We start from the raw sequence: 27,628 nt of genomic DNA, 5'->3' as shown, positions 1-27,628 counted from the left end.
CTCATTTATGGTTGCAGGGGTCAATTCGTAGCTCCTGACCCCTTTCTCTTAGCTGGTCTTACTAGGTCCACTCTATCCCTGCTCCAAGAGCTTTGTCGTACCCCTTCTTAAAGCTATATATGTATCCTGCCTCCATTACATCACTCTCCAGATTGGTCCACTTCCTGACAACTCTATGACTGCTCTTAAAATACCTTCATAACAAACTTCACCGACTCGTAGCTACAACTTTATTACCTGGTTGCACACATGTAGTTTACAGGAATGACGACGCTGTCCTTGAGCCTCAGGAACTGGATCAACACTCCCCTTCTTCTGTTTACCCCTGATTACACCACCTCTGCTATACCCCAACCGTATTATAATCATTACCGAGCTTACTTACCCCTCATGAGTATATTCTATTGATGATGGGCGTCCTGACTTGCTTGGCTTTTTTTTTTTACTGTCCGGCTGTGTGAGATAGTCAGGAGGTTTAGGATCAAAGGCATTACATACGGCGGTTTGGAATCAGTCGTGACTCGAGTCAGTTTTTCTCTCTTATTCTACAAAGAATTTAAATAGGGGTCTTTGTCGAATATTTGTTTTTAAGACGAAGAATGAGGGGGACATGACTGAAGTGTATAAATGGAATATGGGCATAAACAAAGGACATATACGTAAGGTCCTGAAGGTATCACTTCAAGAACTCGAAATAATGGAGAAGTGGAAAGATAACGTTACACGAACGCTTTTCTCATATAGGAATGAATGATTGTTCAGGTGCTGAACTATGAATGCGATGGACGTTTAGCTATGAAGATGTGATAAAAAAAACATGCGTAGAGCAAACGATAATTATAACAACTTTCTCACTGTGTAGAATTTTATGTAAGTCAATCATTAATTTGATAAAACGTTGTCACAATTAGTGCTTCCTCGTTATCAGTGTTTTCTTCAGTATGCTTTTGTGAAGACACGTGTTTCTTCTTCTTCCATCTATAATTATTCACGAAAATGGCAACAGTATAGGTCCTTGAATTATCATACACGCCAAAAATTTCCCGCTTTCAATACAGTCTGCTTCAAACAAACCTCTGCTTTAAAACAATCTCTGCCTGAAACCCAACCCGTTGAAAAAGTTTTTTGCAAATACAATTTTTGCTTAAAATTAAAAACCCCGCTTAAATTCCAAAACCCCAAAAAAAACTCTGTTTGAAAATTTAAACCTCCCCTGCAAATACACCCCCTGCAATTAAGCTCTGCTAAATTACAAACCCCCTGTTTTAAAGCTCTGCTGAAATTCAACCCCTTCTTGACCAAACCCTGCTGCAAAACCAATTGCCTGCAAATTACAAACCTGCCTGAAACTAACTCTGTTTGAACAGTTTGCTTCAAACAAACCCTGTTTTAAATACAACCCCTGCCCTTTCAAAATTTCCCTTTTTAAACAACTCTGTGCACCAAGCCTCTGAAAAAGCTCTGCCGAAAACAACCCCTGCGCAAACCACAGTCGTTTTCAATTTCAGTCCGCCTGCAAACAATCCTTTGCAAAACCCCAACCCCCCTCAAAAGTTTCCCCCCTGCAAACACAAACCCCCCGAAACAAGCCTCCTGACACAGCTCGCCCGAACCACAACTCCCGTTTTAACCCCAGCCTGTTTTAAACAGTTTTGTTTTAAAACAACTCCCCAAAAACAGTTGCCTGCAACAGCCGCCTGAAACACAAATTTTCCCCTCAAAACCCCAAACCCCCCCTGAAACAATTTTTTTCCCCAAACCCCGTTTTTAAAAAATTGTTGCAAAAGCCTCCTGAAACAGTCCGCCTGAAAACAGCCCGCCTGCAAAAGTTTTTGCCTGCAGCCCAAACCCCTTTCCTGCAACCCAGCCTCCGCCTGCACCAAATTCCCTCCCAAGCAAACCCCTGCCTCCACAACCTGCCTGGCAACCCCCGCCTGAAAACAACCCCGCCCCGAACAACTCGCCTGCAACACAGCCTCCGCCTGCAACCACAACCCCCGCCTGCAAACCCCAGCCTCCGCCTGCAACCACAGCCTCTGCCTGCAGCACAGCCTCTGCCTGCACCACAGCCTCCCCCGCAACCAAATTTTTCCCAAGACAACCCTGCCTGAAGCCCTCCCCTGCAAGCAAAACTCCCCTGGGAACCCCCCTGAAACCCAAAACCCTCCCCCAACCAAAGCCCCCGCCTGCAACCACAACCTCCCCTGAAACCCCCACCCTCCTGCAACCCAGCCTCCGCCTGAAAATTCCCCCCGTTCCTACAGCCTCCCCTGAACCCCCTTTAACCCACAACTCCCCTGCAAAAAACCCTCCCAATACCACGCTAAAAACCTCTGTTCCCATAATTTCCCCTTGCACCACAACCCCCCTTGAATTAATTTTTGAAAAAAACCGCCTGAAACAACCCCCCCTTTAAACCAAATCTCGCCAACCCACAACCCCCGTGCCCACCCTCCCTGCAAACCCCCCTTTCCAACCCCAAGCCTCCCCACCAGCCCTGCCTGAAACCACAACCCCCCCTGAAACCACAGCCTCCCGAACTACGCCTCCCCTGAAACCCCGCCTCCACCTGCATCTACCCTACCAATCCTTATTAGGTGTACCACAAGACAAACAACAAAAGCTGTCCGACTCCCCTTTTCAACCTCCACATTTTCCCCCCGGTACCCCCCGGGACTTTGCTCCCCCCCAGTTTCCATGACTTTGCCCTCCTCCAGCTCTCCATGTTTTGTCTCCCCCACTCCCATGACTCTCCCCCATCCCAATATTTTTCAATTTTTCCATAACTCCCCCCCAAAAATCCAAGTTTCCCCATTAATACTTTCCTCCCTACCTCCCTTATCAAAATGTTTGATATCAAAAGGGTCGTTCCCCTTTTTAAGGGGGAAAAGATGCTTTCGGGGAACCATCTGAACTGTAAAAACAGCAAGTTTTGACAAGACGTGACACCGGGGAAAGGCGTTGTCTTCCTTTTTTTTAAAACAAAACCCTTTTCAGACAGCCCGGGGGGTTGGGCCCCGAAACCCCCCCGTAAACCCAGGTAAATGATGGGGAGGTCGGTGTTTAAAAATGTGCGATAGGCTGCCAAAAAAAAAATCCGAAAATTTGTAACTCAAAATCTGCTAGGGCGAAATCTTTAAAATCCGAAATACAGCCCTGGTGTAAAAGGTGCCATATCCTATGTTTTTGCGCAAGACAAGGGGAAACCCCAGGAGCCTCTCCCTACTTCCATCTAAATTCACTGCTGATGTACCAATTTGTTTAATAAAAAATCTTCCATGTCTTCGGTCCTTCCCTAGCATCCTCCATCCATCCCTTCCTCCTTCAGGACCTCAATGGAAACAAGTCATAGATTTAAATGGGTTATCCTGGGGTTACCTTCTGTTTTATAAAACCATCAAAAAAGTTTAATTCTCTCCTACCACCCCCCCTTTCTCTCCCTACCTCCCTCTTCCTCCTCGTCCGTGTACCTCTTCTGCACAACTGGGAATCTGAATTTGCCAGTTACTCGTGGGTGAAGCACAGAGGTTGGGCACACAGCTCCGAGGACGCTCACTCACCACCTGCACACTAAATAGCGTCTGTATCTCATTAATGGCCCTCAGTCACCCGGCGGCTGCAGTGTGAGGTTGTCTCCGCGCACAGTTGAGGCAGCGCTTGGGCAAAGCACTGCGCTCCAGTATATCACCACTGCGATTCTGCTACTCCCAGTACTGCTGTGTATCCTGAGCACCGTCTGTCCTCTGGCAAATCGTCTTTACTCCAACTCCCGTTCCATTGCCCTTCCACAAGACAAGATGCCGTACGACTTTTCCACCTGGGACAGGAACTTTTTGGGAGGAGCAAGTGATCCATTGAGGTACTGTGAAAGGTAAGACTATTCTGTATGGGGAGACTTGGTATTAAATTTGTCAGTGTAATATAAAGAATGTTTCCTGACGCAGGGCCTTCGGGGAGCTCCCCTGCTGCTGAAGGCTTGTTTGATCCAATGGATTACTTCCTTTTTCCCAGGAGCTGTACGAGTTTATCGCTACTTCATAATTATAAGAGCCCCTAACACGGGTCTCAGTCGGACGATGACCACTCAGTGGACCTTCTGGTCATATGACCAGGTTTTCCCTCGGCTTACCAGTGCACCTTGTAAAATTATCACATCACAACATGGATTAAAGTCCTCGAAGGATACCATAAGTGATTGACAGATGATTCAAAAATCGTATTGACATGGTTGCAAACAAATTGGGGAACGGTCACAGTGGTGGCCATGCAACCCCCTATGGTGTATAGAAATATACCTAGTTGATGAATCTTATTAGAGCCAACTGGCCCAGTGGTATTTAAGACTCACCTGCCATGGTAAAACCCACCCAGTCTATGATTGACAGATTTTCGTTCTTTCGAGGTTTTTTATAATTGAAAGGCTGATCCGATCGGGTTAATTTTCAAGCTGCTATATTGTAACTGGAGAAGGTCATGTAACCATTAACTTAGAAAATTTCCCGGTCTTTTAGACTATTTCTGGTTTTGAACCGTGTAAAACTTGAGAATGATTCCACTGACTGGTTTCAAACTTTCAACAATCGTGTATCCTCATAAAGACTGTAGCCTTTCATAAGAGGTACAATTATATATGAGAAAAATACAACCAGTTTAACTGAAGTAGAAACGACCTAACACCAACAGCATTTTCCCAAAACCCTTTTTTTAAAGTCCGACTCATAGAATGGGGAGATGGCAGCTACAAGTTTGTGTGTTTGTGTAGAATTGTTCTTTACTAACCCAAGAATTAGCCAGTGTTTTGCAGACTGGTGACTGGGAGATACTGGGTCGGTTCCCGTACATCTTACACAGTCACTACAGTCATTAATGTTCTACGAACACCATGCATAAATGCTTTGTGCTTTAAGATGGACGAAGGCTCAAACCTCCATCAACTAACTGCAATCTTTGGTCTAAGCGGCAAGTCAGTGGACACGACGTTTTGTATACACTGTCGTCTCTAAGTCACGGTTGCACCCTATTTCGTGAAACATTAAACCCGTGAGGATTATTCTAGCATAATGTGGATTATCGATCCTCCGTCCACTGATGTCTGATCAATCAGCCTGTTGGTTTCTCAATACCGTTTAGGTTCCTATACATTACAGTGAACCAAGAGTTTGTGAACTGTGTAGTTATAGGAGAGGGATAGTAAATAACTACAAAAATAAGTTAAAAATTAGAAACTTTGAAACATTTGGTAAACTTTATTGTGGGAAAATTTTTTGCCAACAAGTGACTTCAGTCCTGTATAGAGGTGGGAAAATGAGGGGTTTGAGGTAATGTCCCCCAGCCTGGAGCTGACTCAGCTAGGACTGATTTCTCAACGTACAGAAAATAAAGCCACTTGTTGGTAAAACGTTTCACAACAGATTCCAAATGTTGAGAAGTTTAATTTCATAGGAGGATAGCCGATTCCTTGAATCAAGAGACCTTCACAGCACCAAGGACCACCCGCAGGAATAAGTGTATCCGTGAGATACAAGGTGTTGAGTTCAAAAGTGTGGTCACATATAATATTTTTCAACAAGTTTCCCCCTTCTCCACCGAGGCAGGTGACCCAAAAGAAAGAAATATATGTACTATATATATATATATATATATATATATATATATATATATATATATATATATATATATATATATATATATTATATATATATATAATGTATATGTATTTGTATATTATATCAATCTATAAATTAAATCTACAAGAAAATAAAGTTGTAAGAAAGAATACTGTATATTTCGGCTTACAAAAAAAACCTTCAGGCAGATTGAAGATAATAACCCAAGTCATCTAAACTGTAGGGCATTGTCCGTGTGTTAAACTGCGGGGCTATCTGTGAAGTCACTGAGTGGCGGGGAGACGAGACATGATAGAGATAATGCCCCTCTTGATCTGTCCGAACTATCACCCTTCTTGCTCAAATGTTCTCACTTGACAGATCTTATCAGAGGTTGTCTAAAGGTATCACAATATGAGAGAGTCGAAGGTTTCTGGCCTTGGAGATACCACAGCTCAGGTCAAAATTCAAATGTCTTGACTTGCTCTGTCATCCAACTGACAGGTAAATCTGCTATTGAATTTCATGCCATTGCATGTATGTCGCCTGTCTGAGATACTTCTTGTTGTAATTATTTCCAGATTCCTTGTCTCTCCGAGCTTCGTAAGATTTTTTTTTTCATCTTGTATACTGCCTTTCAATGAAGGGATTCTTTCCGTGAAGGGCCTTGATTCAAAGAATCATAGCTTTCCCTTCCATTTCTCACATCAAAGCTGTTTGTCTTTCATTTTCAGTGCCTTGTAGAACCCCTGAGGTTCGGTGCTTCCAGTGAATGTAAAAATACATTCTGTCTTCAGCCTGTTTCCACTTTCTTCCATGATGTAGGTTCTTTATAAAATTTGTTAAACTAGTATGCTCAGTTTATATAAATTTGTAGGTTTTATACTGAGTAAATGTCTCGTCTCATTCGTGTATAAATAACAAGGCTAGACACTGAAAACTTTCAAAAGATTTTATTCCTAAATGCTTTATTTTTGCCTTTTTTCTTTATTTTTTTTTTTAATTTTCCTATGGTTCCTGACTTACGGGAAACTATAGTTATTTCGATTTTTTTTTTTGGTGCCATGACGTTTTTTTTTTGCATCATCCGCAAGCATTCCTCTGGCTAGTCTTTATATAAATTTAAGCATTATCGAGGCAGTATTGTGGAGTGGGATGAGAGGATGCCGACTCTGTGTTAGAGATTTATTGTCTACTGCGACCCCTTTTCATTACACAAACCACTATCACCATTGACATGATCTCCAACACCAGTGACATGATCTCCACCACCAGTGCATGATCTCCACTAGTGACATGATCACCGCCACCGGGCATGATCACCACGTGACATGATCATATCGCAGTGAACGATTCATCATCACTAATACATGATCATCACTAGTTACTGATCATTAATCATTAGTGTGATAATCATGTCCTGCACCACCATCAATGAAGCAAGAACCTTTAGACACCTTCTTTACCACCTCTTTTCAGACACTTCAATTCTTGTGCGAGAAAGATGGGTCAATAAAGCAAAGATTCCTTCCCTTATTAAATGCCAATTATCAGGTATCCCTAAGGGGGAATAAAGATCGTCTAATACTTTTTTTCCATTTCCTATTTTATTTCGCTCATACTCGAGAAAACCTCATCCAGTCGCCTTTTAAATATTCAACATTGTGTACGGTAACTAGGACAAAATCTTGCAACATCTGATGAATTTTATCTGCCCTACGATCAACGTTGTTGAACCCATTCGAATCCTCCTGGGAAAGGCTCTGACAACTTCCAAAACTTCAGTGGCGTATCAAGAACTGGAAAATATATCTTTTTGCCTTATACTTTTAATGCCGACATTTTTTTCATAGGAAACAATCTCATGGCTTTACGTTGTCAAGTTACATGCTAATTTTATTAATTAAATTATTAATATGTAAAATAATTGGGTAATGTCACTTCTGATCAGAAATAAGTCTCTGTGTTGACTTTTAGCTGTATGTCCTATAAACACTGTGCTGCAATCAAGACCATTATTAAAATATAACGCTTTAAACACACTTCAATTTAAAGGCTGGTCGGCAAGAAAAAGTTTGGATTGATTCTGGTCTGTGTATGTCCCAATTTGTTTTTCTGGAGGACACTTGGAAAATTTAACACTGCTTTTCAGCGATAGAGAGTGTCTTGGCATGCGAGTAGCGTCAACACTTCCATGTGATAATCACGAGCAACATCTGAGCGACTTCCAGCTTAATGCATATTACAATATTTTCCCTTTGGTCCCTGAAAGATCTGAATTAGATTTAGACTAAGTCCTAATTTGCTCTTATCACTAAAAAAATTTCGATGTTTTTTTTCCATTAGACAACTTGTGATACCTCTTCTAATTCTCTTCAAATATTCAATGCTAATAACACGGCACGGGCGGGATTAACTCCGGCAATTGAGTCGTTTTACGACTCATCTTCCGCGAGTTCAATCCCCACCTGTCCGTGGTTTGTTACAACAGTGTCATTACGATTTCGTGATTCATTCAGTGTCAGTATAACTGCGCCCACTACATATGCAATCAATTGCACTGAGCCAAGGCGGCGGGGGTTATTGGAATACAGAGATACCTTCCTCTGCTCCCACGCGACCGAAATACATCTAGGGTGTTATTTTATACTACTAGTAAAGGCTTTAAGTTTATATGGTACATTATTATTATTATTATTATTATTATTATTATTATTATTATTATTATTATTATTATTATTATTATCATTATTATTATTATTATTATTATTATTATTATTATTATTATTATCAAAAGAAGTGCTAAACCACAAGGGCTATACAGTGTTATATAGGTACAGGCACACACAAATACAATTATCATCAGTCACAAGACTCACAGGGAAAATTCCCAGGTATCCACCTTGTCAGTAGCCTTAAATTCTAGACACATATACAACAATCACCAAGAAAATCTCCAAGACTGTAGGCATACTATCAAAGATAAGTACTACGTTCCACAATCAGCTCTCCTGGCACTGTACCATTCACTAATATACCCTTATCTTACATATGGAATTTGTGCATGGGGATCAACAACATCCAGTCACCTAAGACCTCTAATAACCAGCAAAAAGGGAGCAGTCAGAATGGTACAAATTCCAACTCCCCAGCATACTCCACCAATTTTCAAAAGTCTGAATCTGCTCACCATTAAGAACATCATACTTATTCATGTGCCTACTACATACACAGAACAATACACGCAAATATAAACCCTTCACTCAAACTCTCCTCACCAACCTCAGCAGGACACATGACCACAACACAAGACACAAATCTCTTTTGATATACCTCGTGTCCATATCACACTGTGTAAAAGCTCTATGACATAAAGGGCCCTAAATTTGGAATTCGTTACAGAAGATACTAAAGTAACCTGGTCTGAAAATCAATTTAAGACTTCCCAAAGCCACTTAATCACCCAGACTAAATGCTAAATACTCAGTACACACTTATCACCTATGTACTCACATCATAACTCAACAATCACTTTGAACCTTTTTTCCATTGTTGACAGGAATATAATTGAATCATTGTTTTCACAAGAATTTTAGAATATATGAATATATCTTTGTCTTATATAAATTAGATTCACTTATAATTAATAATCTACTGTACAACTATGATATAATTAATATTCTACTGTACACCTATGACATAATTCTTAGTGTTAAGTAGTCTGTAAGCCAATAATGTTAAGTTGGCCCATAATGCCTAGGCATAATAGAGGTTCTCTTGCATTGCAACCCACTATTGTATATACACAATCTCAATGTACTATTTGCAAAGACATAAATAAATAAATAAATAAATAAATAAATAAATAAATAAATAAATAGTAACGGGGTAAATTACCTAGATAACCCAAAACAAAAAGTCAAAGGGGACTTATTTCACCAGAGTTGTGCATGCATTCGTGTGGTCAGGAGATCTGTGTCTGGTGGTGCAGATAGTGTGCAGATAGTGGTGCAGATGGTGGTGCAGATGGTGGGGCAGATGATGGTGCAGATGGTGGTGCAGATGCCACCACACTTTTATGGAAGCAAAACATTTAGTGGTAGTTGACTGTTCTTCTGTCCTCAACCTTACAAGTTAATTATTTGCATTTCATGTGTCCCTGAAAGCCTACGAGGAGTCTCTATCATGGTATAAACCTTGGTAATAAATAGACAAGTTGGTTTAGAAAGACACGTAAGCAAACACTATAACATATTTATTAGAAAACGTTTGGTCCTGGGACCTTGATCACTTCTAACATCAGAGGAGAAGACATTATATAAAAGGCGGAGAGTGAGGTGTGACGCACGTGACCTGAGGAATGTCATAAGAACATAAGAAGGGAGGAACACTGTAAAGGCCTACTGGCCCATGCAGGCAGGTCCTATCAAAAACAACCTCTGCCTATGATGAGGACGGGTGAACATGAAATCACGTGACTCCTGTGTTGTTGGGTTGGTGCTGCTTAAGTATCATGTATGCCAATGTTTTGAAATTTGTAGTTTCCAGTGTTGCATTCTATAGTGTCGGTGACGGCGATTAGTGAGGCTTCTAGGCACTGTCGGCGTCTGAGGTCTGGTTCGGTGAGAACGGTTGTGCCTCATTCCAGTTCATCAAATGCCCGTGGAGTCTCTGTGGGGGACACATGCGTACCTTACATCGTCTCTGTTAGAGGCATTTCGATGCTCATTCAGGCGGACTGCAAGATCTCTGCCTGTCTCGCCTACATTTTCTTGGGGACAGAACCACGGGGATAGCGTAGACGCCTGCTGTAGAAGTTAGAGGTGTGGGGCTGCGTTTCGTAGTGAGGTCTTTGATAGATGATGTGTTATGGGGGGAAACGTTGATGTTACCTTTATGAGAAGTGCCCATGAGATTGTGGCAACATCGCCACAGGGGGAGTACTATGAACTGTTTGGGGGCTGTTCCATGGGTTTTTGAGGATAGCTGTGCCTTGATCTGCAATCTGGATGAAGAAAGATGGGAACTGAAGACGTGTAAGCTTGGTTATAAGTGCATTTTTCTTCTAGAAAAATGCACTCCCCCCACCACATCCCATCATACATCCGATGGGAAGACTGTATACCTTCCATCATCTCCTACTTTTTCCCATAACGTGGTGATCAAGTTACATATCCACCTTCCCCCCCTCCTCTTGACAATTTTTTTTCCCAAATTTTATCTTTCTTGTTATAAAAAACCACGATAACCAGATTTAATAGATAACACTGAAGGAAAATCCTTGTGTTTCAAGTAAACTTATGTATGTTTGGTGTACTCACCTAATTGTGGTTGCAGGGTGAGACTTAGCTCTGGCCGTGTGTACTACCCCTATTTGTTTGCAGGGTCCAGTCACAGCCCTGGCCCCTTTGTGTGTGTGTGTGTGTGTGTGTGTGTGTGTGTGTGTGTGTGTGTGTTTTTTTTTTTGGGGGGGTGTTTGTGTATATATATTTGAGAGAGAGAGAGAGAGAGAGAGAGACAACCCCTTCCACACTTTAGAGGAGGGCAGTGGTTTCACCACCTGTCAACTGCTTTCACTTCCTGGGTGACCATGTCTGTTCTACTACTATTTTCTGACAGACAGTTTAATGGTCTTTTAAATTTAGATTGTAATGTCAAAGCGCTAGTTTACTGTGTCATTGTGTGACCCTTGGACAGCAGCACAAGAGTACATGAATAGAGGGGAAAAAAACTACGACCTAATATTCCAGGCAGATGATAGTCTTCCTTCCCCCTTATTCATCCACAAGTGTTATACCTGTTGTTGTCCTTATTTCATAGTGTCTTGGGGTTGTTCCAACATCAGGTGGACGCCATAACGCTATTTAAGGGTTTAATTGAACCTTGAACTGAGAAAATCTTCAGATATTTGTATTGGATAAGTCGTTCCTTAGCCATAAATTTTGTGGGTTTATATCTGTCCTTCAAACTAATCAGTCTTTAAATTTTAGTAAAGATGAAAAGGTAAGAAAAACTAAAGCAGGAAAACAGTAAGACCTGGAATCTGCCTCCTGAAGGCCTTAAAATGAAGAAAATATGATGGTGTTCAAAATGAAAGACATATAATAAGGATGTCTATCCATGAAAGAACTCAAAACAATAGTATCAATAGAATCCTTTCATTTTGACAACTTAACCAGCATCAGGACATCCCTCTTGAGAACGATAAAAATGTATACTGAATTGCCTACAGGCTCTCCCAGGTACAGTACCACCCTGGCTTCGAGGCTCGTATCTGCTGGATGGCCGGGAGCGCATGACCTATGGGGAGAACGAGTTCAACCATGTCTTCGACGGCTCAGCGTTGCTGCAGAAATTCACCTTCGGGGAGACTGGCGTGAGTTCTGCCTCAGGTTCCTCCGAGTTACGCCTACACCACTAACCTTGAACACAGCAAATCGTCGTCTCAGGTTCGGGACGACGGGCAAGTCCATCGCCAAAAGTGCACTCAGCAAGTATGTCTGTTGCTTTGTTCCTGAGCTGGCGGGGAACTCCAGACACAGGAACTGAGATTTTCTCTCCTTCCTTGGATCAAATCTGATTACTATTCCTCTACCTCTCCTCTCCCGAGCGGTATATGCAGGAGATCCTCGACAGCTGTTACCTTGACCGTGAAAGTACATGATGTTGAAATAACCTTCGCACCGCCAACCGTAATTAATCTGTCCTATTTTTCGTTGTCGGTAATTAAACGTTAATTTAACCTAACCTATTCTAAACCTAACTGAAAATTAAAAACATAAATTTTTACTGAAATTTCAAGTATTAGCTATGGTCATTTCTTCTCTTAGTTGCTTAAAGGTTTCAAACCTATCGACTACACGATGATCATTGTGGCTGCATGTTACCTGTTCACCACCAGTCGAGAATACTTTAGCCCCTAAAACACGAATTAAAGTAAGCTTTTAGCTAATATACAGATACATCGGGAGGTGTGTATACACCTAGAGGTGTGTATACACCTAGAGGTGTATACACCTGGAGGTGTGTATACACCTGAGGTGTATACACCTGGAGGTGTGTATACACCTGGAGGTGTGTATACACCTAGAGGTGTGTATATACCTGGAGTGTGTATACACCTGGAGGTGTGTATACACCTGGAGGTGTGTATACACCTGGGGGTGTGTATACACCTGAGTGTGTATACACCTGGAGGTGTGTATACCCCTGAGGTGTGTATACACCGGGAGGTGTATACCTGAGAGTGTATATACATATATAGTGATGATGGCTAATCTTATTGCTACAGTTTTGACTTGATATTCTTGACATATTTTATTCATGGGAAGCGCCAAACCTGTCAGGTCCATGCAGGACACGATGAAGAGAGGGAGGTAATCATATTTAATCCACAGAAGAAGGGCAGTTCCAACTCCTTGGATCAAGAGTCCTTCACCGACATCAGGTGTTCCTAGAGAATTTTTGTATAAATGATTTGAAAACCATGGGAAAGTTGTTGTCATGATGTGAGTCTCGTCAGATCAGTCACCTGCTGACGGCAGATTATCATTACAATCAAAAGAAGCGCTAAACCTACTAGGGGCATACGCTGTGCTGACGGCGGAAGATGCCTAGTACCAATCTGTTTACCATGAACACTGTTGATAGGTAATTTTGAAATTTGAAGAACGCTCTTGACCAAGTCAAAATCATTGAGCGCTTTTTGAGTAAAAATAAATACAATATAAAAATACTAATAAAACTAAAATATATTTTTTTTGGATGAATATAACACACAACGCAAATAAATACAATTTACCAAGTTAAAAATCAGTGAAAAAACTCATAACTGTCAAAAAAAAAATATCCTAAAAGGTTTCAAGGTCCCACAATTTCCTTTCCTAATTATAAAAATCTGAAGACAGTGAGAAGTGAGAAGTCATAAGTTGTGGGAACATTTAAATATGACCACAGCTACACCCACAAGTTACACAGAGCGGAACAGGAACACTTGGTGAGATGCGTGTCTGTTCTTCAGTACACAGAGACCAAAACCAGTTTTTCTAAAATAAAAAAGTGTAGTAAACACTGCAGTATCACCGTGACTCATTTGGCAGCACCTCAGCAAGCATACTGTGTGCCCGTGGTTCGATCCCGGTACGGGTGTAAACACTGGGCATGTTTCCTGACGCCTCGTGCCCCTGTCCAGGGTAAGGTACCTGGTGTTAGTCGACCGTTGTTGGTCGCATCACACAAATATGGGTGAAACAAAATATTTTGTTTAATGGCGCAGCTGAATCATTCACTGAGAGTCTCGCCTCTTCCCTCTGCAGGTTGGGAGATAAGTTTGCCTTCGACAAGATGTTCTCAGACAACGCGCCAGTTGTGTAGTCATCTTTGGTGGTGAGTACTACTGCACCCACGGGCGCCCTTCCTGCACAAGATCAACCAAATACACTTGAAACTATCAGCAAGGTGAAGCCACGAATACAGTGAGAAGTGTATAACTCTCATTGATGTACACTGAGAAATATCATCTCTAACGTATATACATGGAGGGTGTATATCTCTCAGTGCATATACTCCCGAGAATTTAGTTTAATCCATATATAATATATATATATATATATATATATATATATATATATATATATATATATATATATATATATATATATATATATATATATATATATATATATATATATATATATATATATATATATATATATATATATATATATATATATATATATATACCATCTTTAGGAGTGAAGAAGAGCAGAATGTAAGTGTGGTGGAGGTACGTGAGGCATACGTAATGAAAGGTAAAGCAGCTGGAACTGATGGGATCATGACAGAAATGTTAAAAGCAGGGGATATAGTGTTGGAGTGGTTGGTACTTTGTTTAATAAATGTATGAAAGAGGCGAAGGTACCTAGGGATTGGGGAGAGCATGTATAGTCCCTTTATATAAGAGAAAGGGACAAAGAGATTGTAAAAATTATAGAGGAATAAGTCTACTGAGTATACCAGGAAAAGTATACGGTAGGGTTATAATTGAAAGAATTAGAGGTAAGACAGAATGTAGGATTGCGGATGAGCAGGAGGCTTCAGAGTGGGTAGGGATGTGTAGATCAAGTGTTTACATTGAAGCACATATTGAACAGTATTTAGATAAAGGTAGGGAAGTTTTTATTGCATTTATGGATTTAGAAAGGCATATGAGTGGATAGAGGAGCAATGATGCAGATAGTTGCAAGTATATGGAATAGGTGGTAAGTTACTAAATGCTGTAAGAGCTTTTATGAGGATAGTGAGGCTCAGGTTAGGGTGTGTAGAAGAGAGGAGAATTTTCCCCGAAAAAGTAGGTCTTAGACGGGATGTGTAATGTAAATGGTTTTTAATATATTTATAGATGGGGTTGTAAAAAGTAAATCTAAGGTGTTCAGGAGGGTGGGTTTAAATTAGGGGGAATCAAATTAAAAATGGAACTAAAGTTATTTTTGCTGATGAAAAATTCTTAGGGGGAAAATTCTAAAAAAAAATTGAAAAGGTTGTGGATGGGTTTGAGAATGTTTTAAGGTAGGTTGAAAGTGAACATAAAAAAAGTAAGGTGATGAGGGTATCAAATGTTTAGATAAAAAAAAATTGGATATCAAATTGGGGATGGGGTTTGGGAAAAAGTAATTTTCGTTTGGAGTTGACTTGTCCCGGATGGGTTTATGGGATAAGTTAATTTAAAAATTGATGGGGAAAAAAACTATGGTGGTTTGGGATATTGGAGTCAAAAACTTATCATGGAGGCAAAGAGGAATGTATGAAAGTATAGTGTAACAACACTCATATGGATGTGAACGGGTGGTTAGCAGGGGAGACGGTTGGAGGCAGTGGAATGTTCTGTCTAATGGCAATGTGGTTAAATATTTGGGAAAAAATTCAGTGTAAATTGGGAAGGGTGGGGTTAAATAAGCTTATCAGAGGCAGAAGAGGGTTGTTGGGGGGTTTGGTCATTTAGAAGAATGGATCAAGTAAATGTGAAAACATATAAATCTTTTGGGGAAAGGGAAAGGGGGGTGGGTTCTGAAAGGGGTTGGAAAAAAGGGGGGGAAAGGAGGTTTGTGGGCAGGGCGGACTTCCCCAAACGTGCGCGCGTTTGAAGGAGTGTGGAGATGAATGATCTTGGGACCCGACATCTTTGGAGTTGAGCAGGGTAATATTTATGAAGGATTAGAAAAGGGTTTTTTTCATATATCGGGCTTGGTCCTAAATGGGGTCTCCTGCACTTTAAAAAGGAGGAAAGGGGATTTTGGGAGTTTGGAGGATATGTTGTATCTTTTTTTAATTCTTCAACTTTGTATTCTAAACATTCTAAACAGTGATAATGTGTGAGTTGGTGAAAGTGTTGAATGAAAAAGTAAATTTTCTTTTTTTGGGTTTTTCTTTTTTTTTGGGTCACCCTATGGGGGAAAATTTTAAATTGAATATATAATATATATATATATATATATATATATATATATATATATATATATATTTTATATTATATATATATATATATATATATGTATATATATTATATATATTATTATTTTAAATTAATATATATATATATATATATATATATATATATATATATATATATATATAATAAATATATATATATATATATATATATATTTATATATATTGAAATCGAGTCAGGTTTTTACATTTTTCAGAAAAAATGGGGGTCTTAGAAAGGGTAAAAATTTTTGGATGTTTTGCTTTGCAGATGGAATTTAAAAAAGTGAATGCTAAGTGTTGGGAAGGGTGTGGTACATAATCAATCGATACAAAGTGAAAGGTTTTTCATTCTCTGTGTCGATGACATACTTCTGAAAGTTTTGAAGTGAAATTAAAATTTTAAAATTTTTTAGGGCGGTAAAAAGGAAGAAATTAAACGCATAGAAGAACAAAATATGAGAATAAAGTCTGGCAATGAAAAATTGAAAATAAAATCATCCCAAAATCTTTATTTTCCACTAAAATTTCCGGGTAGTTTAGGAAGAAGGAACAATTAACCCAAAACTTTGTCGTAGTCCCTTTTCCGGCAGAAACAAACTCAGTATAAAAACATTTTTTTGAATCTTCTTCCATCTTCATTTTAAAGCAGTTTGTCTAAATTTCTCCCCTGGCAGGTGTCTGGCCTTTGTTTCTGCAGGTGGACTACACAAGGGCTGGGAATCAACTCACAGTGCCCCAACCCTCCACGCTGGCTGACGGCACAACCCTCAACATTCTACACGGTGTTGGTGCCACTGGTCCAAGTATGATATCATGACCTTCCCGCCACACCTTTAGAAGGCAAGTGGTATTACACCACAAAGTGCTCTACCACACACACATAAAACACACACACACTTAGACTGCAATAGTAAAGTGCTCTACTACACACTTAAACGGCAAGAGTAAGTACCCCCATCTCTTTAAAGGCAAGGGTAGATTCTCTAACGCCCCTAAAAACTGAAAAAAAAATTCTCGCTACAACTACTGAAAGGATAAGTTAAGTAACATTCGCCAGGAAACTGTTCAAGTGTTTCCTAACGCGGGTCTTAGTAATATGATCAGTCACTGGAGCTTTGGTCATCTGACCAAGACCTTCCACTAGCTTACCCGTCCACTCCTTTAAAATTAAGGTTATAATTATAATCACATTAATTGTGACAGTTGAAACCCTCCGATTTTTTGTTAATAAGTGTATGAGCTTAATAATGACACTGTACAATACATACAGATATGTTCTCATTCAGACATTTTGTTTTCCGCTCTCAATCGTCGAAACATGAGAGTGCTGGTGCACCAGTAATCTTAGACGGCACGGCAACTGGACAAGTGGAAAGAATAGTCTCCTAAACGAACCCATTGAGGTTGTTTGATATGTTCAACTGCCTATTTATCTTTTTCTCCGCATGCATTAATCATTTAGGGGTGTACTACTATTCTGCCAAAGAATGTGAAATGGAAGAATGTTAAAAGTAATGGACTATGGCAACATTTTTTTGTGTTAAACATGCAAAATATTAAAATCTTACAAATTTCTACTCATATTCAGTTTATATAAGAATAAAAAGGCACATTACCTGACTGGAATTGTTCCAAATAAGTCCAAGAATGTTGTTATAATAAAGAATATCAGCGAAGGAACTTATCAACGAGGATTTTTCTCCACAGGAAAACACATATAACCCGCACATGGAGAATGAAACTCATGAAGAGCTTGGTCCGACTTGGACCATAAGTTTTATCCTCCTATGTGCGGGTTTTGTGTATTCATTTATACATTTCTTTACTTATTTCAGTAATACTAAATTCCCAATTCCCAATACAGGAAGCATGGTGGGGGACCGGCTCTAAGAAAGACGTTTCCCGGAATTATTAATGTGTAACTTTCCATGCATCCTTCAGGCAGCGTGTTCGCCAAGCCCAAGAAGATCGGGTCGGTGGACGCCCGCTGGAAGCTCAACCCCTGTCACATGCACTCCTTCGGCCTCACAGAGAACTATTTGGTGCTACTTGAACAACCACTCCCCATCGACGTTAGAGCCATGGTCGCTAACACCATCAGAGAAGCCTTCATAGGCGGAATGGGTGGTTGGAGAACAAACTGGTACAATATAACCTCTTGACTTGCAGATATAATTGTAGGAACTCTAGCGTGAAGAAAAATCATAAGAGTACGTAGAAAAACTAATTTAGGTATGCAGTAGCAGACCAGAAGTAAAAGAAAAGACAGGAAAAGGAGACTTTTTATAAGTATGACGTTTCTTCTACACAAGGTTTTGTGCTTCCCAAAACTCACGTAGGTTAAACGCTGTACTAATAAAAATATCCTTTTTCTGTACGTATCTTTTACCATCTAGATAAACTATACTATCAAATGTGAGGCAATACCATTCCTTCGTATCTACCGCACCTACGATCTTTCTTGAAAGGCAGTTTATGATGATTTAAGATGTCAGAAAAATAAAGTGGAAAAAAAAAAGAATCAAGTATGCATATCTGGGGTTTGTTTCCAAAAAGCACTGACCATTTTTCTTCGGGAAATTCATTTTTTGTTTTATTTTTCTTGTCTGACTCATTCCGTTTTCCCCTGCGGGTGAAGATTCATTAGTAGTCGGACGGGAAAGGGAGGTAAAACTGAAGATAAAGTCGAGTCATTTTTCCCTTTATACATCATCAACTCTTATGGGGAAAAAACAATCACGTCATCATCGATGTCAACGCATACGGCAGACCTCCTTCATGCCTTCCACCTCAAAACCTCGGGGTTGGGAAAATTAGAACTTGACATGTGTATGTGTGTGTGTGTGTCGGTGTGTGTGTGTGTGCGTTTGCATGTGCATGTGAGGTGTGTATGGTCCTGTGTTAGAGCTTGTGCCCCCAAAAGGACCCTTCCTTTTAACTTTCATGCAAGTCTTCTGTTTTTTCCTGCCCTTTAATTTTGTATTGTCCCCAAACACTGACATGTTGGGGCTATCTCCTTCTTGTTTTCTGTAGGGTTTTCCCACTCCTTTTTTAAAAAAAAAGACTGGGGGTTTCGGTTCGGGGATACTTCCCTACTTTTTCTAAAGTAAGCTCCGTTCCATTTTAAATCTTTTTACTATCTTTATCGTCATTTTTTATTATGTGGCTAAAAACGTTTTTACACTAACCTTTTCCCGACGCCCCAAACCCCCCCTAAAATTCGGTAAAAACCCCCCCTGCTGAAATCGCATTCACCGTAAACCATTCCCAAAATCACTGACATCACGAAATAAAGCATTCCCGTGGTGTCCTTAAAGACCCCGCATTGGGTGCCGTCAAGGGGTGACCTCCCGTCGCTGTGGGAAAAAAAGGGTTCCAAATCAGTGCTTCCCCCCACCCCCGGAGAAGGGGTAACCTGGGGTAATGGGAAATTTGGGCGGAGGCAACGGAGAATCATCCCTTCCCGGGGTGACAGGGAAAAACGGCGCCCGAACTTAATTTGGAATTTTATTCTTTCTAGTGGTAAACTGGAAAAAACAGGCATTCTTACAAAATTGGGGAGAAGATGCAGAACAACTCTTTTACCAGTAAAATAAGTTTAATTTAGGAGAGATGAATTTCCCTAGGGGGTCAAAGATCACCTGGGGGGTGGGTTTAAATTTCAGATTCAGTGCAAATTTTATTTCTTTTTGCAGTACAAATAATGTAGTTTACATGTAATAAACAGTGTATGCACCAAAAGAAGCCACTAGTATGCAATGCACATCGATCCAAAGAAAATTAGGATAAGTCCAGTTCCTGGTTTAGTGCCCCTGCAAGTGGTGACCATATCTGGCAGACAAGACAGACCACATGTGAACACGACCCGTCTTAGCACTGTGTACAACGACCGTTTGTTACCTAAAGTTACGCTGTCAAAATCTTGATGCTGGTGGAGGCTTTTAATCAGGAATTGGGGCTGCCTAGATTAAATCTGATTGCCTCCATTCCCGTGTACTTTCTGACCCTTCTGGTTTAGCGCTTTCCCGCTAATAAATAGTGATAATAATAATAATAAATAAATAATTAATAAATATAATAAATAATTAGTATAATTAAAGAGATGTCTGAGGGAGGATGATCTTCACTATTTTAAATGGAGGGCACAGGAACGGAAAGTTGGAGATATTTTAAGTTGTTAAATGTTGATGACGAAAGGAGTCGATGATTTTACGCACTGGGCAGGAAGAATTAAGATCTGTATTAGTAAAAAAAAAAAGCCATATGTGCACGTGAGGCAAACACGGTAATCCAGTTCACGAGTCAGTTCACTACACCGCCATTCCGCCAGTTACTCACACCTACTAACTTTATTAACTTCTTAAAACAACAAACAAACCTATGAGATAGAAAATCCTACAAGAGATAATTATAATTTATAATCATGGGGAGCTCTAAAACCATAGGACTATACAGCGCACGTGGGGTGGGGGTGGAAGGTATTCAGGCATAATTCAGGAACTGGAGCACAGATCCAATTCCTTAGCCACAAGAGATAAAAACAAAGGAAGAATGATAGCGTGTGTATTTCTCACTAGTTGAGGTCCTCTTCAGAAATATGCTGAGGAGGATGCAGCTGTAGGTTGAAATATTCTGAATAAATTTTATTTTTCTTCAGGTGATGCTGGCGGTAGCAAGGCCAGGGCACACAGACAGAAGGATGGATCCTCATCCTCACTCCTGATACCATCACCAACTTCGCCATGAGATCCTACACTGAACCCCAGCTTCGTCACTAAAAAGTACCGCTACTTTTACGGCAGCTGTGGAAACATGACTGGTACTACTGGTAAGGTGAGGTAGTGTTCTGTTGGCTGGTAAGCTGCATTAAGTTTATTCAGGTATAAACAATTGCAAAGAATATCATACATAGCCGCATAGGATAACTCCAACAGTCAGAGTGACTTATGTCCATTGGGGTCTTTGTGATAATTATTATTTATATTTAAAAGTTAAAAACAGTTAAGTATCTTAATATGTAAAAGCAGCTTACAATAAAAGAAAATATACTAAAGGAGAAGTAAAATTAGTTATTTTCATACAAGAAATTGCTCTCCTCCCTTTCTGAAGAATATTCAGGAGGTACATTTTGGCTTCTTCTTGAACTGGCTCACGCAGACAGGCTTTGACATGTGCAGGCAGTCTGTTCCACTCTTTTATTGCAGTACAGAAAATGTCTTTGAACAGACTACTGACTCTAGGTACAGCTGGGTATGTTGTGCTGACGCCTGATGTGCCCAAAAAATATACTTTAGCAGAATGGAAACTATACAGTCTTTCACTTGAAGACTAAGCTTTCTCAAATCTAGAGAAAAGCATGGTAGGTATAGACATGTACTGTATAGCAAGACGTAGAGTTGGCGTGGAATTGCAATGTCAGAACAGTAGGAGGCGCGTGCGAGCAACATGCAGGTAATGGGTTCTTCAGCTGAAACTACCTTTGATTCTGGGTGATAATGAGCTAAAAAAGACACGTGAGTAAACGCTTCGGTATCAGCACAAAGTTTATACCTGAGTAATTATTATTATTATAATCAAGAAGCGCTAAGCCACAAGGGCTATACAGCTATACCTGAGTAATAATGTTCCAATATGTAGTAGGACAGATTCAAGGCATATGCTCCACTTTGTCTTTCACCATATACTAGACTGGCTCTGAGTTAATCCATGTGGTGTAGGGTCGTGTTCCAACGCAACACAAGCATTATTGGTAATGTGTTGCAGGCATATTTGAGTTCGCTGATGTGCATAGTTAGATCCCTATATCCAAACCTATGGCAATATTATTCTAACAGTGTGATCCTCGTTAATCTTTACATGGAGTTTCTCGAGGCCGAGATCTTCCGTCTTATCATCCTGATGTCTTAGATGAAATCATGTTGACGACATTCTCATCACTGCATGTAACACAATCTTTCGTGCTCAGCCCTCCTGGCCCTATATCACTCTTATTTAATTCTATCTCACCTATGGAATTTGTGCATGGGCCCCAACAACAAGTAACCATCTCAGACCACTAATTACCCAACAAAAAGGGTGCAGTTAGAATGATAACAAATTCTCACCATAGGCAGCACACTCACCAATATTCAATACACTAAACCTATTCACCATAAAAACATTCATACTTATTACTGCACCTGTTACATACATAGAACACTTAACTCTGATATTAACCTCCTCAAACATCTCCTGCCAACCTCAACAGAACACATGACCATAACACAAGGCACAGATCACTCTTTGATGTTCCTCGTGTCCATCTCACACTATGCAAAACTCAATGCACATAAAAGGCCCTAAAATCTGGAACTCATTACCTGTAAATATAAAAGAAACACTACCTGTTTATAAATTCAAGTCTCTTCTCAAAGATCACTTACTCACCTAAAACCAAATAAATACTGAATAACTGAACTTATAAATTGTATATCTTAAATGTTTCTCACAATTATATCACATAAATGTTAAACCTAAAACCCAATCTAACTTTATTATTTTTTAAATACACTACCTAACAGAATACTCCATTCTACTGAATGTACAACAATGCATACAACCATATGACCTGTCTTTGTAATACTCACTTGTGCTTTATAGTAATCTGTTTACATTAAAGTTTTATCACCGATGTCATCATTGCTTAGTTCATCTTAAGTTAATTTTAAGCCAGCCGTAATGCTATGCATAGTATAAGTGGTGGCATACTGCTCTTTTCTGTATTTTTGTACTTGTATGTGTGCACAAATTTTTAAATAAATAAATAAATAAATAAATAAATAAATAGATAACCTTAGCGCAGTAGAGCTTCCGTTCAGTTCACTTTAGAAGAAAAAAACTTCCTTTCTTTAAATAACAAAAAGGCACAATACCGTGACGGGAACGATACACAAATAACCCGTACATACAAGAGAGGAGCTTACGACGACGTTTCGGTCCAGCTTGGACCATTTACAAAGTCACACTAACGAGAAGGAGCAGGACAGGTATAGGCAGGAAGAGGTGGTGGTGGTGGTGGTGGTGGTAGTAGTAGTAGTAGTAGTAGAGATGGAAGGAAGTGATAATGGGGAAGGAGGAGCCAGTCAAATAAAGAAAGGGAGACTGAAAGGTTGCTAAGTGCCCACAGAGAGAGCAGGAACACAGAGGTGGGGAGGGGAAATAATGAAATAAATAATGAAGGAACAGAAACACAAGACAGAAGAAAGAAAGACAACCAGAAGAGAAAAAAAGGAAGAGGGGAAGAGGGAGAAGAAGAAAAAAAGGGGGAATCAGGTTAAGTCATGGGTGTTCTGAAATTTGGAGCATTTTACAATGTAGTGGGAGAGGAAGGCATCTACAGAGACGAGCCAGACTAAGATTCATACAAGGAAAGTTGTGTATTAGGGAAGATTCAACCAGACGGCGACTGTTAAAGTTGGAAGTAGGAAGACAGTTTTAGCAGAAGACCAGTCAATAGGATGGCTGTGATCTCTGACGTCAATAGGATAGCTGTGATCTCTGACGTGACAGAAAAGAGCATTGTTAGTGTCGGCAAGCCTAAGATTATTAAGAGCTTCAAGAAAAGGTTGGAAGAGACGAGTCATGAGGCCACAGAGCAAAGACGTCATCCACATAGCGGAGCCAGAGTGAAGGGTGCACATCGATGGTAGGAAGAAGAACAGTCTCAAGTATTCAAGTAAAGATTATTAAGGACAGGAGAGAGAGAGGAGATTATTATTATTATAATCAAAAGAAGCGCTAAGCCACAAGGACTATACAGCAAGAGAGAGGAGAGCCATAGCGACAGTGAAGGTTTGAGTATATTTTCCTTGAAGGAAAGGAATTAGAGTCCACACAGAGGCGGATAAGATCAAGAAAGACATCGATAGGTATAGGAGATGAAGAAACCCTTCATGGGCCTTCTCTAAGAAAATCAAGGACATCATCAAGAGGGACATTGGTGAAGAGGGTCTCAACATCAAGACTAAGCATCTTACAGATCGGGAGAGCGAACCTGCTCAATGAAGTCTTGAGAGTGATGGAGGTGGGTTGTCTTTCTTCTGTCTTGTGTTTCTATTCCTTCATTATTTATTTCATTATTTCCTCCCCTGTGTTCCTGCTCTCCTCTGTGGGCACCTAGCTCCTTGCAGTGCTCCCTCTTTGTATTTGACTGGCTCCTCCTCCTTACTTCCCCACTACCACTTCCTTCCATCTCTGCCACTACTACTACCTCTTCCTTCCTATATATACCCGTCCTGCTCTACTTCTCTGTTAGGGTGACTTTGTAAATGAACCAAGCTGGACCGAAACGTCATCGTAAGCTTCTCTTCTATGTGTGGGTTATTTGTGCTTCCTTTCCTTGACGTCTTTATAATCAAACACGATCAGCTACTTCCCGATAACCAAAGGACCTGGTAACTTTGGGCAGTGAGAGTGTAGGGCAATTCTCCTAGCACTGTTACCTATTACCCTTGTTCATCTTTAGTATTATTATAATCAAAAAGCTGAACCTACAAGGGTCTCATCTTGCAGTAGATAGATACCTGGGTGTAGCTGACTGCTGTGGGTGGTATCCTGAGGAAAGGACCAAAAGGATTCCACTGAATATAAGCCACACTGGCTTTGTGTAATTATCTTGGCTTATTAACTCTCCGGGTTAATACTCCAATTAAAGTCTTCTTAAAGATCCCTGAGTTCTTACGATTGAATTATTTAGTCGAGCTTAGTTCTTAGGCCAGCAACTTAGGAAGACTGGCATTTCCAGGTTAATGTATCTTTGGGAGTACTTCATATTATTAGTTCTACAAGGAACTTCACCCAGATTAATTGCCATTCCCAAGTACTGTGTGGCCTCTTACCATTTTAGCGCTAAGCATGAATATGTAATAGTAATCTGAAGATATATAATAGTAATCTGCAAAATTACTATTATATTCATGTTGAAAGCATCATGTAAGCAGACAAGTAGTGAGTTATAGGAAAACTTAATTTACAAATGTTTCACTAAGACTATAACTTAAGTGTCTTTCTTCACTACACATTATTATTATTATTACAATCATGGGAGCGCTAAACCGGAGGATTATACAGCGCCTGGGGGATGGAAGGCATTCAGGCTTAATTTGGGGAACTGGAGCACAGATCCAATTCCTAAATCAAGAGCCCTCACCAACATCAAGGAACCTTCCTTGAGGGGTTCTCACTACACAGCCACATTATTAAATTAAATTATTAAATTAAATTAAATGGCAAATAATAATGATATTCATTTGTATTCTTAATGTTACTGAGTTGTTAATCACTTTGACCATTTGAATAGGTTGGCAAGATAGATCTGAGACCCGAGAGCAGGGATTGGTTTGAAGATGATCTTTATACCAGCGTAGCATACTGTGCCCAGACCAGGAGCCACGGTGAGTGATCCAGCGATATTTCCTTTACCTGGAATACCTCTGAAAAAAAGTGCAGTCAGTTTCAGGGTGGATCTATTATGAAACTAATAAGCTTAAGCTTCAGGGCCCCTAATCCCAGAGGGGCCCTCAGAAACTAGTGCACATTGCTTAAAATTTTGGGTCTACTGTATGAGAAGGGGCCCCACAACTGTTCAGTTTCAGGACCCTCTATTATTATAATCATGGAAGCCCTGAACCGTATATTATAATCATGGGGAGCACTAAACCCATAGGATTATAAGTGCTTGTGGGGAAAGGGAATAGAAGGTATTCAGGCTTAATTCAGGAACTGGAGCATAGATCCAATTCCTAGATCAAAACCTCACCAGCATCAGAACCTCCTTGAGGGGCTAAACCTGTAGGATTATACAGTGCCTGTTGGGGGAATGAAGGTTTTCAGGCTTAATTCAGGAACTGGGGCCCAGATCCAATTCCCTAGATCAAGAGCCCTCACTAGCATCAAGGTACCTCCCATGAGGGTTCAGGTTCCAAAATGTAGATCCGCCACTGGTCATTTTAGAACTATGTGACATTTCACTCAGAAATGTTTGAGAAATATCCAAGTATTTTATCCACAGTGGCATATTATTAGCCATTCTGGACAAATACCCTCATTTTTGTCGACTCAAGGTTGAGGGACTGATTACCCATTCTCCTCCTGTTCTTCAAGATTCTCCTTTGTATGGATTTGATGAAGCCACTGTGTGGCGAAACGTTTCAAAAAAGATACCCAAGAGTTGCACATGTGTCTAATTTATCAACATGTCGGTTCTCTGAACCATTCATCTACAAACTCTTAATAACGCACAATGACTTAGCTATTATTTTAACGAGCACACCTTGCCATTTAGCAATCGCATAAATAACTAATTACGTGATTTTTAAATAAACATGTAAATAGTTCATTACACTAACTTGTTTAGCTATCAAAACTTTGCAGCCCAGTCCCTGGGCCAATTATGTGCCTCTGTAATCTTTTGACTATCTCCACAGAATTGGTATGGGTGCATAACAAAGATAACTAACTTCATAACTAAAATTGTTAAAAGTATATCAGGTCATTTGAGACCTCTTATAGTTTTTAATTTTAAAGTGAAGTGTGGTGTTGCAGGCTGAGGATGATGGTGTGGTCCTGAGACTTGCTTCACGGTGCTCACAAGAATAAAGTCACTCTCCTGGTGTTGAATGCTAGGATATGAGCTGAGGCAGCACGTGTCACCTTCACCACTCCTTCAGATGTACCAGCCCTCCACGGCATCTATATCCCAGCATGAGCAAAGATATCCAAGTAATGCATATTAAGAGCAATGGGAAGGCAAACAATTACTACGCAAGAGCAGGAGAACTCATACACAGATGAATAACAAGAAAATGATGGTTTTGGAACGGGGGGAAGGTTGGGAAGATGACAACCGGCCAAGATAAAAAAGATTTTTTTGGAGCAAAAATGTCTTTGGGAAAATACAGTTTTTGGTAAAACAGATGATGAAAAGAAAAATTTTTGGAACCCCTCAAATAAAATTGCCCCCAAATACCCAAATTATGTAAGGTATTTTTGTAAGTGTTTTTATAAGTGTATTTTGGGGTTTTTGAAATGGATAACCAAAATTTACATTTTTCCCCAGGGGAATAAATTATTTTTAAAGGATTAAAACACCCTTTCTGGAAAAAGTTGAATTTGGGGTTCCCAAATGACACCAAGGAAACCCAGCATCTATTTCAAAGTAAGGCAGGGGAAAGGAAACGTCAGTGATTATAACAGAACCTCAGTAAAAAAATGGCAAACCAAAAAGGGGAAAAAAACACATACTCTAGTCTGGAATGAAAAGAAAAGGAAATAGTATCCCAAAAAATCTAATTTAAAAATACAATTTTAAATTAAAATAAAACCTTTGTTATTTTCACACCAAGCTTTTAAATAAGTCGGGTTTATGTTTAAAAGAATAAAGAAAAATAAAACAATTTGTAAAAGACTGAAAATGGTTTTTCCAATCCAACCCCAAATGTTCAAGTATAAGGGGGCCCCCGGGTTAAACGAATTTTTCCAAAAGATGTTCAGGTCCC

General features: G+C 39.9%; 1 protein-coding gene across 1 annotated transcript; it reads left to right on the top strand.

Moving 5' to 3' along the window:
* The first annotated feature begins 634 nt into the window (after positions 1-634).
* On the top strand, positions 635-26,972 carry LOC128696947 (carotenoid isomerooxygenase). Its single transcript, XM_070095069.1, is given in 17 exon segments — positions 635-659; positions 3,860-3,871; positions 11,849-11,996; positions 11,998-12,048; positions 12,050-12,100; positions 13,922-13,971; positions 13,974-14,003; positions 14,006-14,032; positions 14,035-14,063; positions 16,792-16,921; positions 18,021-18,215; positions 18,218-18,304; positions 20,842-20,927; positions 25,432-25,499; positions 25,501-25,525; positions 26,676-26,698; positions 26,700-26,972. Coding segments are annotated over 17 exon segments (1,176 nt in total). The 3' UTR covers positions 26,839-26,972.
* Positions 26,973-27,628: the final 656 nt, after the last annotated feature.

The sequence above is a fragment of the Cherax quadricarinatus genome, chromosome 49, assembly GCF_038502225.1.
Source record: "Cherax quadricarinatus isolate ZL_2023a chromosome 49, ASM3850222v1, whole genome shotgun sequence".
Taxonomy (NCBI): Eukaryota; Metazoa; Arthropoda; class Malacostraca; order Decapoda; family Parastacidae; genus Cherax; species Cherax quadricarinatus.
Note: the sequence above shows the minus strand (reverse complement) of the source record. Positions and strands in the feature narration are given on the sequence as shown.